The 15,043-nt window shown below is 35.0% G+C and overlaps 1 protein-coding gene across 1 annotated transcript; it reads right to left on the minus strand.

The window, feature by feature from the left end:
• Positions 1-6,262: 6,262 nt before the first annotated feature.
• On the minus strand, positions 6,263-13,756 carry LOC107554873 (diencephalon/mesencephalon homeobox protein 1-B-like). The gene is made up of 5 exons (XM_016237510.1): positions 13,687-13,756; positions 10,664-10,826; positions 10,318-10,496; positions 8,215-8,578; positions 6,263-7,104 (listed from the first exon to the last, which is right to left on the minus strand). The coding sequence occupies exons 2-5, from the start codon at positions 10,815-10,817 to the stop codon at positions 6,692-6,694; spliced, it is 1,110 nt and encodes a 369-aa protein (XP_016092996.1). The 5' UTR covers positions 10,818-10,826; positions 13,687-13,756; the 3' UTR covers positions 6,263-6,691.
• Between the last annotated feature and the right edge of the window lie 1,287 nt (positions 13,757-15,043).

Below are 15,043 nucleotides of genomic sequence, written 5' to 3' on the forward strand. Positions count from 1 at the left end.
GAATGTTTTGCAAAAGTGGTAGCGTTCAGTTACTCGGAGATAAATGCTCTGCAAATGCGCTTAAACACATACAGTAAAAATGCAGACAGTGCGTATCGGGATTACCGACCGAGTCAGAGAGCGGAAAGAGAGCCGCTGCTCGCCGAGTCGGTTTCATCCACTCTCAGGAAGAGTAGAGGAGGATTTAGCATATCCTTGCCTGTCAGTAATTCCTGGAATTATATAATGCCGTGGCAACAATAAAAGTCCGGCGGTATTGTGAAAGTATTGTTTTGCAGGGCCGGCAGAGCGAGTCGTCGAGCGGGTCAAATGGAAGGGTAAGACTGTGCGCCGCTTTGCAGAGTTTTCAAGTGAGAATCCTGTCGAGTGGAATTATGGGGGATCTGCTTTAAACCTCTGAAGTGAGGAAGGAATTTCTGCTGAGCGGCTTCTTCTGTTGTCTTAGCGCTGAGAGCGGTGGAGCAGTTTGATGTTTCAAGTTACTCCTACAGAATGTTTTGCAAAAGTGGTAGCGTTCAGTTACTCTTTTTTTTTGTCTGAATTTAAAGGTGAACTCTGTCATATGAGGAGCCTAATAATTACATTGAGCGGGTCGCCTCTTGGGGGCAAGCATGTTGAGATCACATGACCAGCTGAACACTACTCATTGTGTCTTTGTAACCACTGTTATCGGACAATTTTGCATGGAATAAATGATTCTCAGTGAATAGGGTATTTTTTTTACAATGGCATCAGTAACTGCTTTTATTGATTGTACCTTTAAAACACATGCAAGAAATCTGTCATATCATGAGAAAACTATTTTTTCTTGTGCTTATTTTTTGTGCTACATTACATCACTTTCGTCCCATGTGCTCCTACCTTGAAAAAATGTTGAGCACAAAGAATTTTAGGGGTGCAATGAAAATTATTTAAAAATGTTAATAAAGGGATGCGTTGACTATTTTTTTTAACTGTTTCAAACTGTATTCATTTAATAATTCTGGAATTGTTAAAAAATGTAAACATTTAATACAGTTTGTTGTAACCAAAATACCAATAATATACAGAGAGAAAAAAATGCTCTGCATAATGCAAGGGTTTTAATTATAATAAGCCTGAAATACACTGGGACTCTTATTTTGAAATGTCTTTACTACTTGTAGCTGATTATTCAAACAAATGAGGGAGTTAATATGCTGTCTTAAAAACATCTAAAACATTGCAATATAAACACCATAAAGTAATGCAAGTCTTTTAAAGGACAAACAGGACCTACTTTTTATTCACGCATATACTCCTAAATGCATTTTACAGTTTGCACACATCTATCTTTAGTCACAAAGATGATTGAAATGCTGGTACTGTTGGGCTCTGCTTCCTCCCCTCTCCAAAATAAGCATATATAGTAAAACTGCCTTGGAGTTTTGTTACATTAGATAAATACATTTAATACAAGACCGCCAACATTGATATGCAAATAGCTCCTGTTAAAGAGGATATTGCTTGATACAATTATTCCCAAACACCAGAAGAACCAACGATAGAAGTAAAAAACAAACAACAAAAAAACAGTTTTGTAGCAGCAAAAATAATTTTTTTTATTTTGCATGGAATAAATGATTCTCAGTGAATAGGGTATTTTTTTTACAATGGCATCAGTAACTGCTTTTATTGATTGTACCTTTAAAACACATGCAAGAAATCTGTCATATCATGAGAAAACTATTTTTTCTTGTGCTTATTTTTTGTGCTACATTACATCACTTACATTACATCACATGTGCTCCTACCTTGAAAAAATGTTGAGCACAAAGAATTTTAGGGGTGCAATGAAAATTATTTAAAAATGTTAATAAAGGGATGCGTGGAGCCATTGACTATTTTTTTTAACTGTTTCAAACTGTATTCATTTAATAATTCTGGAATTGTTAAAAAATTTAAACATTTAATACAGTTTGTTGTAACCAAAATACCAATAATATACAGAGAGAAAAAAATGCTCTGCGTAATGCAGGGGTTTTAATTATAATAAGCCTGAAATACACTGGGACTCTTATTTTGAAACGTCTTTACTACTTGTAGCTGATTATTCAAACAAATGAGGGAGTTAATATGCAGTCTTAAAAACATCTAAAACATTGCAATATAAACACCATAAAGTAATGCAAGTCTTTTAAAGGACAAACAGGACCTACTTTTTATTCACGCATATACTCCTAAATGCATTTTACAGTTTGCACACATCTATCTTTAGTCACAAAGATGATTGAAATGCTGGTACTGTTATTCCCAAACACCAGAAGAACCAACGATAGAAGTAAAAAACAAACAAAAAAACAGTTTTGTAGCAGCAAAAATAATTTTTTTAAATAAAATAAAAAATTACAAAATTAAATATATCATTCTAAAAGTCAGAACGTGGAAGGAATTGTGTAAAAAAAAAAAATATATATATATATATATATATATATATATATATATATTTAAATAAAGTGCTGATGTGAGCCCTTTAAACTTTTTTTTTCTTGGCTCTACACCCAATGAGATGGAGTTTAAACTTATAAACTTTATAAATACTTCTATGTAAATGCTTGTTCATGCAAAGTCTGAGTGTTTAAATCAGACGCACCCCTCTGATATTTCCTGACTTCTCTACTTTATGCACACCCGGCAAGGTTAGAACAAAACTCATACCATGCCATTGAAACAGCCCTTTTTCACACTCCTTTATGGCTCCTCTAAAGGTCTTAGCCGTGCTGCAAAGGAGAGCTGTCACTGGAGAACCTGAGCCCATTGATGAACTGACAGCCACTGCCAGAATATGATCCTAATCCTGTTCCCAGCATTCTTTAACCCACTGCCATCGCAGTACCGCCACATATTCAAGCAGCTGTCAACTCAGAAAATCCCTATAACAGAGCACAACCCTGATACACATCAAAGAGCTCAAGACGACCTCAACAGCTTAACACACACACACTTAGGTACAGACGGGGGAAAAAAAGCACCCAACCCAAAAACGGCACGCACACACATATTTACAGTGACACACACACACACAAAATGTTGGATGTAACTGTCAAAGAAGAAATTCAACATCTCGTACTTAGCATCAAGTTAATTTTATTATGGTGTAATTAGGTTAATGATCAGTAAAGCGGTGGTTCTCAACAGGTTTTGCTTTGCTTTGGACACAGGATTTATGTTGGAGATTTACACAATAACAAAAAATTGCATGGTTTATTTAATTTATTTATTTATGTACAATCACTAAAATGGTACAGACTGAATAAGAAAATGTATGGTTTTAATGTATTTTTATCATTTTGATTTAAATGTGTACAATTACGAACACGGCATAGGCTGAATAAGAACATTGACATTTTTAATGATTTATTTATTTAAATGTGTGCAATTACTAAAATGGCATAAACTGAATAAGAAAATTGAGTCTTGATATTTAATTCTTTAATTTTTTATTTAAATGTGTACAATTACTAAAATGGCATAGACTGGTTGAAAAAATTATGTTTTAGTTTTACATTTTTAACAATTGGTATCATGCTCTTGACGGTTACTAATTCAACATAAACTTTGTTTATCCTTGTGATAAAAACTTAAAGCTGTATTTCATGTAGTCTGGATTTTTTGCAGAAGAAAAGGTTTGAAAGGCATTTTCTTTTAAATGTTGATAAGTATACTTATTTTATCATACCTATTTACGGTAACATAATTAGTTACATTTTATTGTTTGGATTTAGCATTGGGTTTTTTTTTCACCCTGCTGAATATATATATATATATATATATATATATATATATATATATATATATATATATATATATTTAAATAAAGTGCTGATGTGAGCCCTTTAAACTTTTTTTTTCTTGGCTCTACACCCAATGAGATGGAGTTTAAACTTATAAACTTTATAAATACTTCTATGTAAATGCTTGTTCATGCAAAGTCTGAGTGTTTAAATCAGACGCACCCCTCTGATATTTCCTGACTTCTCTACTTTATGCACACCCGGCAAGGTTAGAACAAAACTCATACCATGCCATTGAAACAGCCCTTTTTCACACTCCTTTATGGCTCCTCTAAAGGTCTTAGCCGTGCTGCAAAGGAGAGCTGTCACTGGAGAACCTGAGCCCATTGATGAACTGACAGCCACTGCCAGAATATGATCCTAATCCTGTTCCAGCTTTCTTTAACCCACTGCCATCGCAGTACCGCCACATATTCAAGCAGCTGTCAACTCAGAAAATCCCTATAACAGAGCACAACCCTGATACACATCAAAGAGCTCAAGACGACCTCAACAGCTTAACACACACACACTTAGGTACAGACGGGGAAAACAAGCACCCAACCCAAAAACGGCACGCACACACATATTTACAGTGACACACACACACACAAAATGTTGGATGTAACTGTCAAAGAAGAAATTCAACATCTCGTACTTAGCATCAAGTTAATTTTATTATGGTGTAATTAGGTTAATGATCAGTAAAGCGGTGGTTCTCAACAGGTTTTGCTTTGCTTTGGACACAGGATTTATGTTGGAGATTTACACAATAACAAAAAATTGCATGGTTTATTTAATTTATTTATTTATGTACAATCACTAAAATGGTACAGACTGAATAAGAAAATGTATGGTTTTAATGTATTTTTATCATTTTGATTTAAATGTGTACAATTACGAACACGGCATAGGCTGAATAAGAACATTGACATTTTTAATGATTTATTTATTTAAATGTGTGCAATTACTAAAATGGCATAAACTGAATAAGAAAATTGAGTCTTGATATTTAATTCTTTAATTTTTTATTTAAATGTGTACAATTACTAAAATGGCATAGACTGGTTGAAAAAATTATGTTTTAGTTTTACATTTTTAACAATTGGTATCATGCTCTTGACGGTTACTAATTCAACATAAACTTTGTTTATCCTTGTGATAAAAACTTAAAGCTGTATTTCATGTAGTCTGGATTTTTTGCAGAAGAAAAGGTTTGAAAGGCATTTTCTTTTAAATGTTGATAAGTATACTTATTTTATCATACCTATTTACGGTAACATAATTAGTTACATTTTATTGTTTGGATTTAGCATTGGGTTTTTTTTTCACCCTGCTGTATGACAAACAAGGCATTAGAGATGTTAACCATTATTATGCTTTTGATAAAGATCTTGTTTTTTCTCCTCCCTTCTCTTTCTGGAATGTGAATGAAATCCATCTTTTTAAATGCACTGCAGTGCCAGCCTATAACGTATGGTCTGTTAACAGGTGTCTGAACACGACATGTCTTCTCACTCCACTCCTCTGTTCTTCCTCAACTTAATCCACTGGTATCCTGACCCGTGTTATTCTGCCGCAGAGCTGCCAAACCTCTGACAGGTGGGTGGCGAAGGTCTCGCTGAGGCTGATGTGGCTGATGGACTCATTTTCTGCCACTGTGTTCTAAGCTTTTCACTGGATCCGTTATCAGGATCAACATGGATGTGAAAGAGGGAAAAAGCCAGACAAGAGGAAGGGAACATATGGAGAAAACATTTTGTTTGTGTGTTACCCAGTAATGGTCCACAGGTAATGCAATGCATTTGGATTAAAAAGCTAGTTTTATAAATTAAACATGAGAAATGAGCATGATTAAAAATCTAATCCAAATGTCTTGTTTTTATTTCTTCCGGAATATTGCTAAACTTAAAATTAAATTTTAGTTCAGTGATCTGTTGTAACTCTTGTTTTTCTGTGGACTATATATTTTTACAGTATTAGTATTTACTTTCATTATTTTCTTAATAAATCTCTTATTAGGATTTTTGCATTTCATTGTAATATTTATATTAAAACAATAATATTTATATTATTTCTAATATTTAACTCACATTTCTTTTAAAATAACAAATGTAGTTGTATTTATTTTTTATTTCCTTATTAATATATGAATTTATTTTCTCTTTTACGTGTGGAAAAGTAAGAAAAGCATATTTTAACTTTTAAATAGCACATTGAAATGAATGTAACCCAGTGGCAGAGAATGTGTGTGCTTTAACTATTGTCAGATATTTAAGCTGAATAGAAAAGGGGAAAAAACACCTTTAAAATAATTGAAAAAAATATATGGAAATATAGATTAAGCAAAAGAATCCACTAAGTACTGTTGCACATTCAGATTATATATGTGGTTTATTCCCTTTCATTTCACTGATAAATTATTCACATTTAAACAATTCAGAGATATCCGATAGACTCTAAAACGGCAAAACACATGGCATGACGTCAGGAGCGTCAGTCTGAAGTCTTTCTGAAGTTTGCAGGGGCTTCATCCATTCATTTTATGTCCATTTACAACATCCAAAGACAGTGAAGACATTTAAACTTCTTCAAATATACAAACGGGAGGCTTCACTAACCTTCTAACAAGGCTGTGGACCTGAATACGCTTATTTACAGAAACAAATGAATTAATGTGCTCTTTTTTTACGTTTCAAAGTGCAAAGCCAGGGGCGTTTGGAAAAGTTTAAAACCTCTGCCATGCAGCCGGACCGAAACACTTAAAAGTCGTCCAAACTTCTCCACTCCGCCATGCTATATAATAATGAAACAGCTCCAGCTGTTTATTTCAGCACACTAATGTGATGCAGAGCCTGAACACAAGACGTTGATGGCAGAAATGCATTGATTTGCATGAATCAGTTTGGAAGTGTGTCCAAGCCGAGTGATGCAGCATGCTGCTTGGCCCTCAGACGCAGGTTCTCAATGCTTGTGGTTTTGCTGTTGAGGGCCGGTAGGGCACCGGAGCCCTGCAGCAGAGGGCTGCTCCACATCTGCTGGGCTTGGGACAGGCTCTGGTAGTAGGGCTGACACGGCAGGGATCCCAGCGGAGACGCCATGTTCACGTTCACACCCAGGTAGGGTAAGGAGGAGGGCGTGGTCACGTCGAAGGCGGGATAGTGCATGAGGTTGTTGGTGGCGGCCATGTGCTGGCGAAACTGTTCCTGCAGACGGAACAGACTGAGAGGAGATGAAGCGTAGGAATTGGTCTGAGCCACTCCGCCGCTGACGCCACTGGAGGAGGGAAGAGCTGGAGAACCCAGCGGCTCATCTGAGGGAGAGGAGACAATGTAATACTATTAATCCCAAAAAACCTTTCAGTGAACAGTTGTTAAAAGAACTATTTTTTTATTAGTGTGAAGAAAATTTGAATAATCTAAAGAACCTTTTTCCACTAAAAAGAGCCTTTTGTGCAGTGGAAAGATTCCATGGATCTTAAAGGTTCTTCATGGAACCACAGAACCTGCACTTTTGACCCAATTCGAGTTTTTGTAAGTACTGGTTAACCTTTTTTTCTTGATATTTTGTGACTTTTTCTGATTTAGAATCATGAACATACATACAGAGTTTCAACACTCTGATGTGTTGTGGAATGTGCATAAAATGTGTTACGTTTGTGATGTTTCTGGGTCAGTTTCATGGTAGGTATATATATATATATATATATAAATAAAAATACATTTTTAATGTGTGTTATGTCATGTCAGTTTCTCAACTACCTCTATAGGTGTTATCATTTACATTTATGCATTTAGTAGATGCTTTTATTCAAAGAAACCTGTGTATATTTCTTGCATGCAGTTTAGGAATCGAACCCATGATCTTGATGTTGCTAGCGCCATGCTCTTACTGTTTTGAGTTTCAGAAAAGCACACAGAATAAGTGCTTTTCCAGATTTCTTCTTGTTTCAAATGTTTTAAAAAATAGTTACAATACTGTTTATAAAATGTAGAATTTTTGAAAAAGTTCTTATTTTTAAAAGTTACATTTTCTATGGATTTTTTTTTTTTTTGAGAACTGTTAATGTTCAATGTTTACTGTTTTACATGATTTATTTATTTATTTATTTAGCATTTTTCATATTACGATTTTTGGTGAATTATTTTGTCTATCCATAAAGACTGTACCCACATTTTTAACATAATTAAAAATCTGAAAACATAATTCTGTTATTATTTACTGTTATGGTGACTTTCTGACATTTTTTGGAGCTTAGACCCTTTAGTATGTGCACCCCGGAAGAAAGAAAGGGTGTGGAAATTATGACAGTAATTGAATTTTTGGTTGAAGTATCTCTTTAATTCCATTAATTCCTTAATCTATTTGAAAAGTGTTTCCGTTTGAGCATTGTGAAGGAAAGATCATATGTAGCTATTCTTACCTGATTTAGGGCTGATTGGTTTGCAAAAAGGTGAACTGTCGTCTGTCGTCAGGGTTGGCCCCGCATCTTTTGTTTCATCTTTGATGGACAGTGACTCATCCTCTCTGTCAGTCATGTCCTCAGCCCCCGATTCCGCCCCTGACTGTTCCGGTGAGGTGACATTCACCTCTTCACTCAACTCACAGGGAGGGGGGCATGTGGGGCCACGCTCATCTGAAGGGGAGGGCCGGGCTTGTGCCTCAACAGGCGGAGCTTCTTCTTCTTGAGTGTCCTCCGTCCCAGCTTCCTTCAGCCGCTGAAGCTGCTCTTTCTGCAGGCTGCGCTGCTTCTTGCGGAACTTTGCACGGCGGTTTTTAAACCACACCTGTTAGTGTGAAGACATTGGTATTTGTGAAACTTTAAAGATTGTCAATCACAGAATTAAGGTGAATAGGGTAAAAATCTTGATATCAACATACATCCCCGGTTAATTAATCACAGTACATTAAGACAATTGTTTTGTATTACAGTTTTCTGAAATGTTATGTTTGAATATGTAAATGAAGTATTGTCTGCCTAAGTAATTAAGTAAATCTGAATGTTGGATAAAGCTAAGTTAAGTTTTCTTGTTTCATTTTGTTGAAGGGTTTTCAAAGAATGGATTTTAGATTTTTCTTTTTATCATCTCCATAAATCAGAAAACACTATCAATCAGTAAAAAACAGCAAGAAAATGTTCACCATGTTTTCAGGAAAAAAACACGGGCGAGTGATATATATGAACAAATCCCTCTGTAGATACCTTCAGAATACAAATCAAATTTAATAAATGTTGTGTAAGTGCAGCTGAACTGAAGATTTCTGACTCAGGAGAAAAAAATGTATGTATAGTAATTGAAATCTACTGAAGCAAATGGATAAATTGTAATAAAATCAACACTTAAAAGTGTAGTTTGGCTGTTTTCTTTCTAGTCTGAAAGAAGACTGGTTTTGTAAGCAAAATAGCCCAAAATCTCAAAATTGACCAGTGCATGGAAAAAATAAAAACCATGGTCTTGCCCGTGTGCCTTAAGGTGTTAAGTTTACAATATGTAACAATTATGTAACAATGTAATTCTGCAAACAACCTGCATAGTTGAGTTGTGCACTGGCAAGTTTATCTTATTTGGGGATTTTTTTGTTTTGTTTTTCACTTATTGGCTCTTGCGCTCATTATTGTAGTAGACTAAGTTCAAGTTAAATTTTAAACTCAATTCTGTACTGAACAGGCAGCCAATGCAGGGATCTCAGAATGGGTGTAACATGATCAAATTGTTTGCACCCCTTCAGAAATCTAGCTGCTGCATTTTGTACTACCTGTAAACGAGAAATTTGAGTTTTTGAAATGCCATAGTTCAGTGAGTTACAGTAATCCAGCCGTGACATGATGAAGGCATGTATGGCAATCTCCAGGGAAACTACAGAAAGAAATGGTTTAATTTTAGAAAGGGACCGAAGGTAGAAGCCTATATAGCCTATACGACAGAACTGATCCGTTTATCGAATTTCAAAGAATTATCAAACTCTACACCCAAATTTCGCACTGAAGGGGAAATAAATGAATTTAGGTGCTTAAAATCAAATTGATTTTAAATTGATTGAGGAGTTAAAAACTATGACCTCCGTTTTATCTGCGTTTAAGAATTTTTTTTTTTAGAAAGCCAGGATTTAACATCATCAAGACAAGCAGATAAAGTATTCACAGCACTTTCTTTTTTCCTAGGAACTGGTAAATATATTTGCATGTCATCGGCATAACAATGAAAAGAAACTCCATGCTTTCTAAACACAGAACCCAGAGGAAGAAAATATAGAGAAAAAAAGAGTAGGAGCTAAAATCGAGCCCTGAGGAACACCACATGTTGAAAGACCCAGAGATGAAGTACAATTACCTATTTTAACCCTAAATCTTCTATTAGTTAAAAGGGATTTAAACCAACTTAGAACAGCACCTCCCAGCCCTACAAAAGATTATAATCGAGAGAGAAGTATCTCGTGATCAACAGTATCAAAGGCTGAAGATAGGTCCAGCATTACTAAAATGACTAACCCCATTGGCTGCTATCCTCTCGTGTTGTAAACTCACCTGTACTCGAGCTTCGGGTAGGTTGGTGCACATGGCCAAACGTTCACGCATGACCACATCAGGGTAGTGAGTTTTCTGGAAAGTTTTCTCCAGCGCCTCCAGCTGCTGAGCGGTGAAGGCTGTGCGGCTGCGGCGCTGCTTTCTGTGCTGAGAGCCGTAGCGCGCCTCCAAGATGATGTCTGAAAATGTGCAGTCATTGAGCATGAAGACTTATGGTCAGTTTTATAATCTATCTATCTATCTATCTATCTATCTATCTATCTATCTATCTATCTATCTATCTATCTATCTATCTATCTATCTATCTATCTATCATTATTTCAGGTGAGCGGATATGATTTCTTCCCTGCCAGTCTCTCCGCTAGCGTGAGTGCGTGCACGGAGGGCCGGTAGTCGGGCGCATGCTGAGCGTGCTGTGCGGCCTGTTGATGAAGGTTGTACATGGCACTCAGAGAGTTCATGGCGTGCAAAGAGTAGCCGTTCACCCCGTAGTGCTGCATCGCGTCCCTCTGATCAACGACAGACAATGCACATACTGTCATGACTAAAACCATCATTTATGTTTATGAGTTCATGGTGCTTTTTAAGGTTGCAGCTTTGCGTCTAAAAGGATTTTAGTCACGGTCATATTATAAAGCATATTTATATTCATGAAGAGACTTGAATAATGCAATTCAGAAATGTATTGTAGCCTACTAACCTATTTTGCATCTGTACTTTAAAATGTTTAAATACGGCACGTGCTGCACCTGCATCTTTTTCATTATAAATAGCATACACTCTAAAAAATGCTGGGTTGTTAATTTAATTTAATTTAATGTTTGTTTTAATTGTAAAAATGTAACCCAACAGCTGGGTAAGTCCATATTTGACCCAAAGTTGGGTTGAAACAACCCAGCATTTTTTAGAGTGTAGCCTACTGTAAATATTTTTTCCCCCGCGTACAGTATAATTTTAGTTTAAATTAAATAATTTATTCCCCTAATAAATAATAGAATAATTATTTCTCATATGCTGTTTTTGACAGAATGTGCACTGCAATAGAACAGAAGTTTCTTACTACAAAAATGTTGTGTAGCAGTCGTACACAAACAATATGTGGTTATAAATGAACTTTGTTTCTTGTAAAACGCTTACTTATTAACGCTTATTTAATAGCTTCAAATCTACATATTTTTAGGCTACGTATTTTGTCATTTTATTTCATTTATATCGAGTCATATTTAATTAATTTTCAGTGCTACGTGATACTAAGCTTTTCTTGTATCCCTTTAGGTAAATAATGTACTGACTTTTTGACATAACCTACAAATATTATAAAACGGTAGCTTATACATTGTGTCTATTCACCTTTATAAAATTGGGAGAGGGGGTCTTAGGACAAAAAAATAATCTAATCTTGGGGTTATAAAAGAAGAAGAAGAAGAAGAAGAATATATAAAACAATTGTTTTTTTAATTCAATCAAACATTTTACATTTTACATAGCAAAAACATTTTAGGCTATTTATTGTTGATGGCGCATGAAACAATCGGCACAATCGATGATGGATGTTTTCGTTTAGTTTGCAAACAGCCTGAAAATCTCTGATCGATGGGGTTATGACAGGTCGTCTATCAAATTAAATGTAGGCATATAGCATACATATGAATAATTCGTTTAGGTATGTTTAAGACATTTAACAATTTGTATTAGGCCTAATTATTGCCCATTCTCTTTAACAAGAAGGGCACATGCTTTGACTATATCTATCTTTCCAATAAAAAAACTTGAACTGCCATAATAAACGACAGTTAATAATAATAATAATAATAATAATAATAATAATAATAGCAGATGATTGCATTTTTGAATGTGTAAGGATTTTTCATTATTAAACTGCAGTTTGATCAGTCTTTAATAGGTGATAATTGGCTACAGTGGGAATAATCTCTTTATTATGCCCATTCTCTTTAACAAGAAGGGCACATGCTTTGACTATATCTATCTTTCCAATAAAAAAACTTGAACTGCCTAATAATAATAATAATAATAATAATAATAATAATAATAATAGCAGATGATTGCATTTTTGAATGTGTAAGGATTTTTCATTATTAAACTGCAATTTGATCAGTCTTTAATCGGTGATAATTGGCTACAGTGGGAATAATCTCTTTATTAGTCATTATTATTTTTTGAAGCAAGAATAAGTGTAAGCAGCCTGAGGGTTTAGGATTTAGTCCTCACTAAAGAGCCCATGGCAATTGTGTCACTGACACCAAATTCCCCAATGTAATCATATTCCAGCCACATGGGAATACTTTAATTCGGCTGAACAAAAAGTGCTTTGCTAAACATTTACTTTGCCCTCCCAGTGTTAAGCTCAATTGCTGCTCTTTCTGTCCTTCATCGCCTCTGGGCTGGTTCGCTGGAGATGTATGTGTGCATTTATAAATGCTGCTCCCAGTTGGGCCGCGTCTAATGTTGGTGCAAATAGCTTTCATTACCAGTCTGTCATGATGGGCCGCGATGCAGTTTGTGTTTGACGACACTTGGTGCACTTTTTTTTAAAGCCATAACAAGACGACAAAATTTTCCACCAAATTTTTTTTTGATTAAAATAATTTTAGGCGATCGACACAACACATCACTAAAATACAGATATAGCAACATGTATTTGTGTCTTCATTCTTTTTCTTAAAATTGTCATTGTACACTGCTCAACAAATCAGGGCTTAATGTAGCCTAAAATCAGTATAAATATATATTTGAATATATTTGAAATTACACTCTTAAAAATAAAGGTGCTTCAAAAGGTTCTTCAAGCGATGCCATAGAAGAACCATTTTTGGTTCCACAAAGAAGCATTCAGTCAAAGGTTCTTTAAAGAACCTTTGACTGAATGCTTCTTTGTGGAACCAAAAATGGTTCTTCTATGGCATCGCTTGAAGAACCTTTTGAAGCACCTTTATTTTTAAGAGTGTATTATAAATATACTTCATATATAGGCCTAAATATATAAATCAAATTTGAATAATTTCTAACTAAACTGAATATGCATTAACGAATGATCCGTCGAGCATTAAGCTACACTGTAAAAAAAAATGGTTAGGAATAATATATCAAATTTTATAAATAGATCCTCAAAAATGCACATATTACAACGTTTGTTAAAATTATTTTGAGGTTTCCATTTTTAATAGCCTAGACTTTAAAACAGAATACCTCAATAATATTGAACAAAACAACATTTTGATTTCAATCTCAGTCAAAAGTAATTCGATTTATGTGTGAGTTAAAACAGATACTTTTTCAGTTTTCTGTTTTGACTGACGAAAGCAGATTTTCACAGGCTCATATGAATTTTTAAAATTGGTTACTACTCACCTCTCTGAGAAGTTTTTTTTCTCTCCTCGGAACAGTAACAACAGCTTTGTAGCTGACAATGTACGCAACTGACCAGAAATGATTTTTCCCAGCCTGTAGTCTTATATCCTTTTGGAAGTCCAAAATATTCGAGACTGTTTGCAGCTGCTGTGCTCTGAAGAATGTTTGATGTTAGTCCTCAGAAAATATCACAGGGTCAGCGCGCCAGGAGGTCCCGCCCACCGACCAATGAGGAACGAGATGAGCTCACAGAAGAACCTCAGTGGCTAGTTTCACTGTCAGTCAGAGGCTCCCCGTCACCTTCAGCTCCAGCAGTTTCATGGGTTCATGCTGACCTGTGCAACGGAATGCTTTTCTGCCTGTCTCCATAAATATATAAGAAATAATTCTATATTTAAATAATCTAAACATGTTTTAAAAAGCTAAAGTTTTTAAACCTCTAAAAGAGATGCTCTAATTGCATTTTGCTTTTAGGACTTTCTCATGAATGAATATGATTTATTATTTTTTCACCATTAAGAAACTGCAAAAACGGTCCATTTAGGAACAGCCCACCAGTTAATCTAAACTGTAACACAGTTGTAGTGATGGTCAGGCAGGATAATTATGAAAAAAGTATGAGATGTGGAGGGGGAAACAGTTCTAAACGAATTCAGTGTGTTATTTGCGTTACACCTCTGACAAGCTGTTTTTAAGAGGGACCGAAGCAAAGGAGGTGGAGAGAGAATGAGATCTCTAATAGATGGCAGAATCTCTCCCGGCCTGGAGGATTTACAGAGACAAGAAAAACAGTCTGAAGATGACGGATGGTAAGAGGATTAAAACAATAATGCCCTACTCTTCTACAGACTTACTTTTTTTTTTTTTCAAGATTTCTTTCTTTCTTTTTTTTTCCCCCAGAGAAAAAGAAAAAACGTTTAGGCTGGAATTAAGAAGTGGCCATTCATATAAAGCTTGCATATTTTGTTGATATGTTGGGAAAGATCGGAGATTCTGGGTGATATTTTCAGTCCTGGCAAATTCATTCAAGCCTTTATTGATGAGACACGGGGGAGAAAAAAAACTTTACCATAGAACATATTGTTTATTTTTATGTATTATATATATATATGTATATATTTAAAATACTATTTCATTTATTTGTTAAATTACCTCGCTTACCTCGTTACACAATAATAATAATAATAATAATAATAATAAATGGTAAAACTTGTACTTTTAAATGTTCCTGGTCTTCCCAAACTTCCTCCTGTTCCTCTTAGTATTTTTGCTCACATCTGCGCGCATTAGGGTCTAGAAAAAAATCCGATTAACTTTTGAACCAGTGGAAATAAGGAGTTAAATAGGAGGAAAATCT

Source organism: Sinocyclocheilus grahami, unplaced genomic scaffold (assembly GCF_001515645.1).
Source record: "Sinocyclocheilus grahami isolate Dianchi unplaced genomic scaffold, SAMN03320097.WGS_v1.1 scaffold517.1, whole genome shotgun sequence".
In the NCBI taxonomy this organism is placed as follows: Eukaryota; Metazoa; Chordata; class Actinopteri; order Cypriniformes; family Cyprinidae; genus Sinocyclocheilus; species Sinocyclocheilus grahami.

What these genes read in the sequence shown, in the direction of transcription:
- LOC107554873 (XM_016237510.1), bottom strand. Translation starts at nt 10,817, where the DNA reads ATGCAGCACTACGGGGTGAACGGCTACTCTTTGCACGCCATGAACTCT. An exon ending in TACCCGAAGCTCGAGTACAG is followed by an intron (nt 8,579 to 10,317) that starts GTGAGTTTACAA and finishes TCACACTAACAG; the next exon opens with GTGTGGTTTAAAAACCGCCG. An exon ending in ACCAATCAGCCCTAAATCAG is followed by an intron (nt 7,105 to 8,214) that starts GTAAGAATAGCT and finishes CCTCTCCCTCAG; the next exon opens with ATGAGCCGCTGGGTTCTCCA.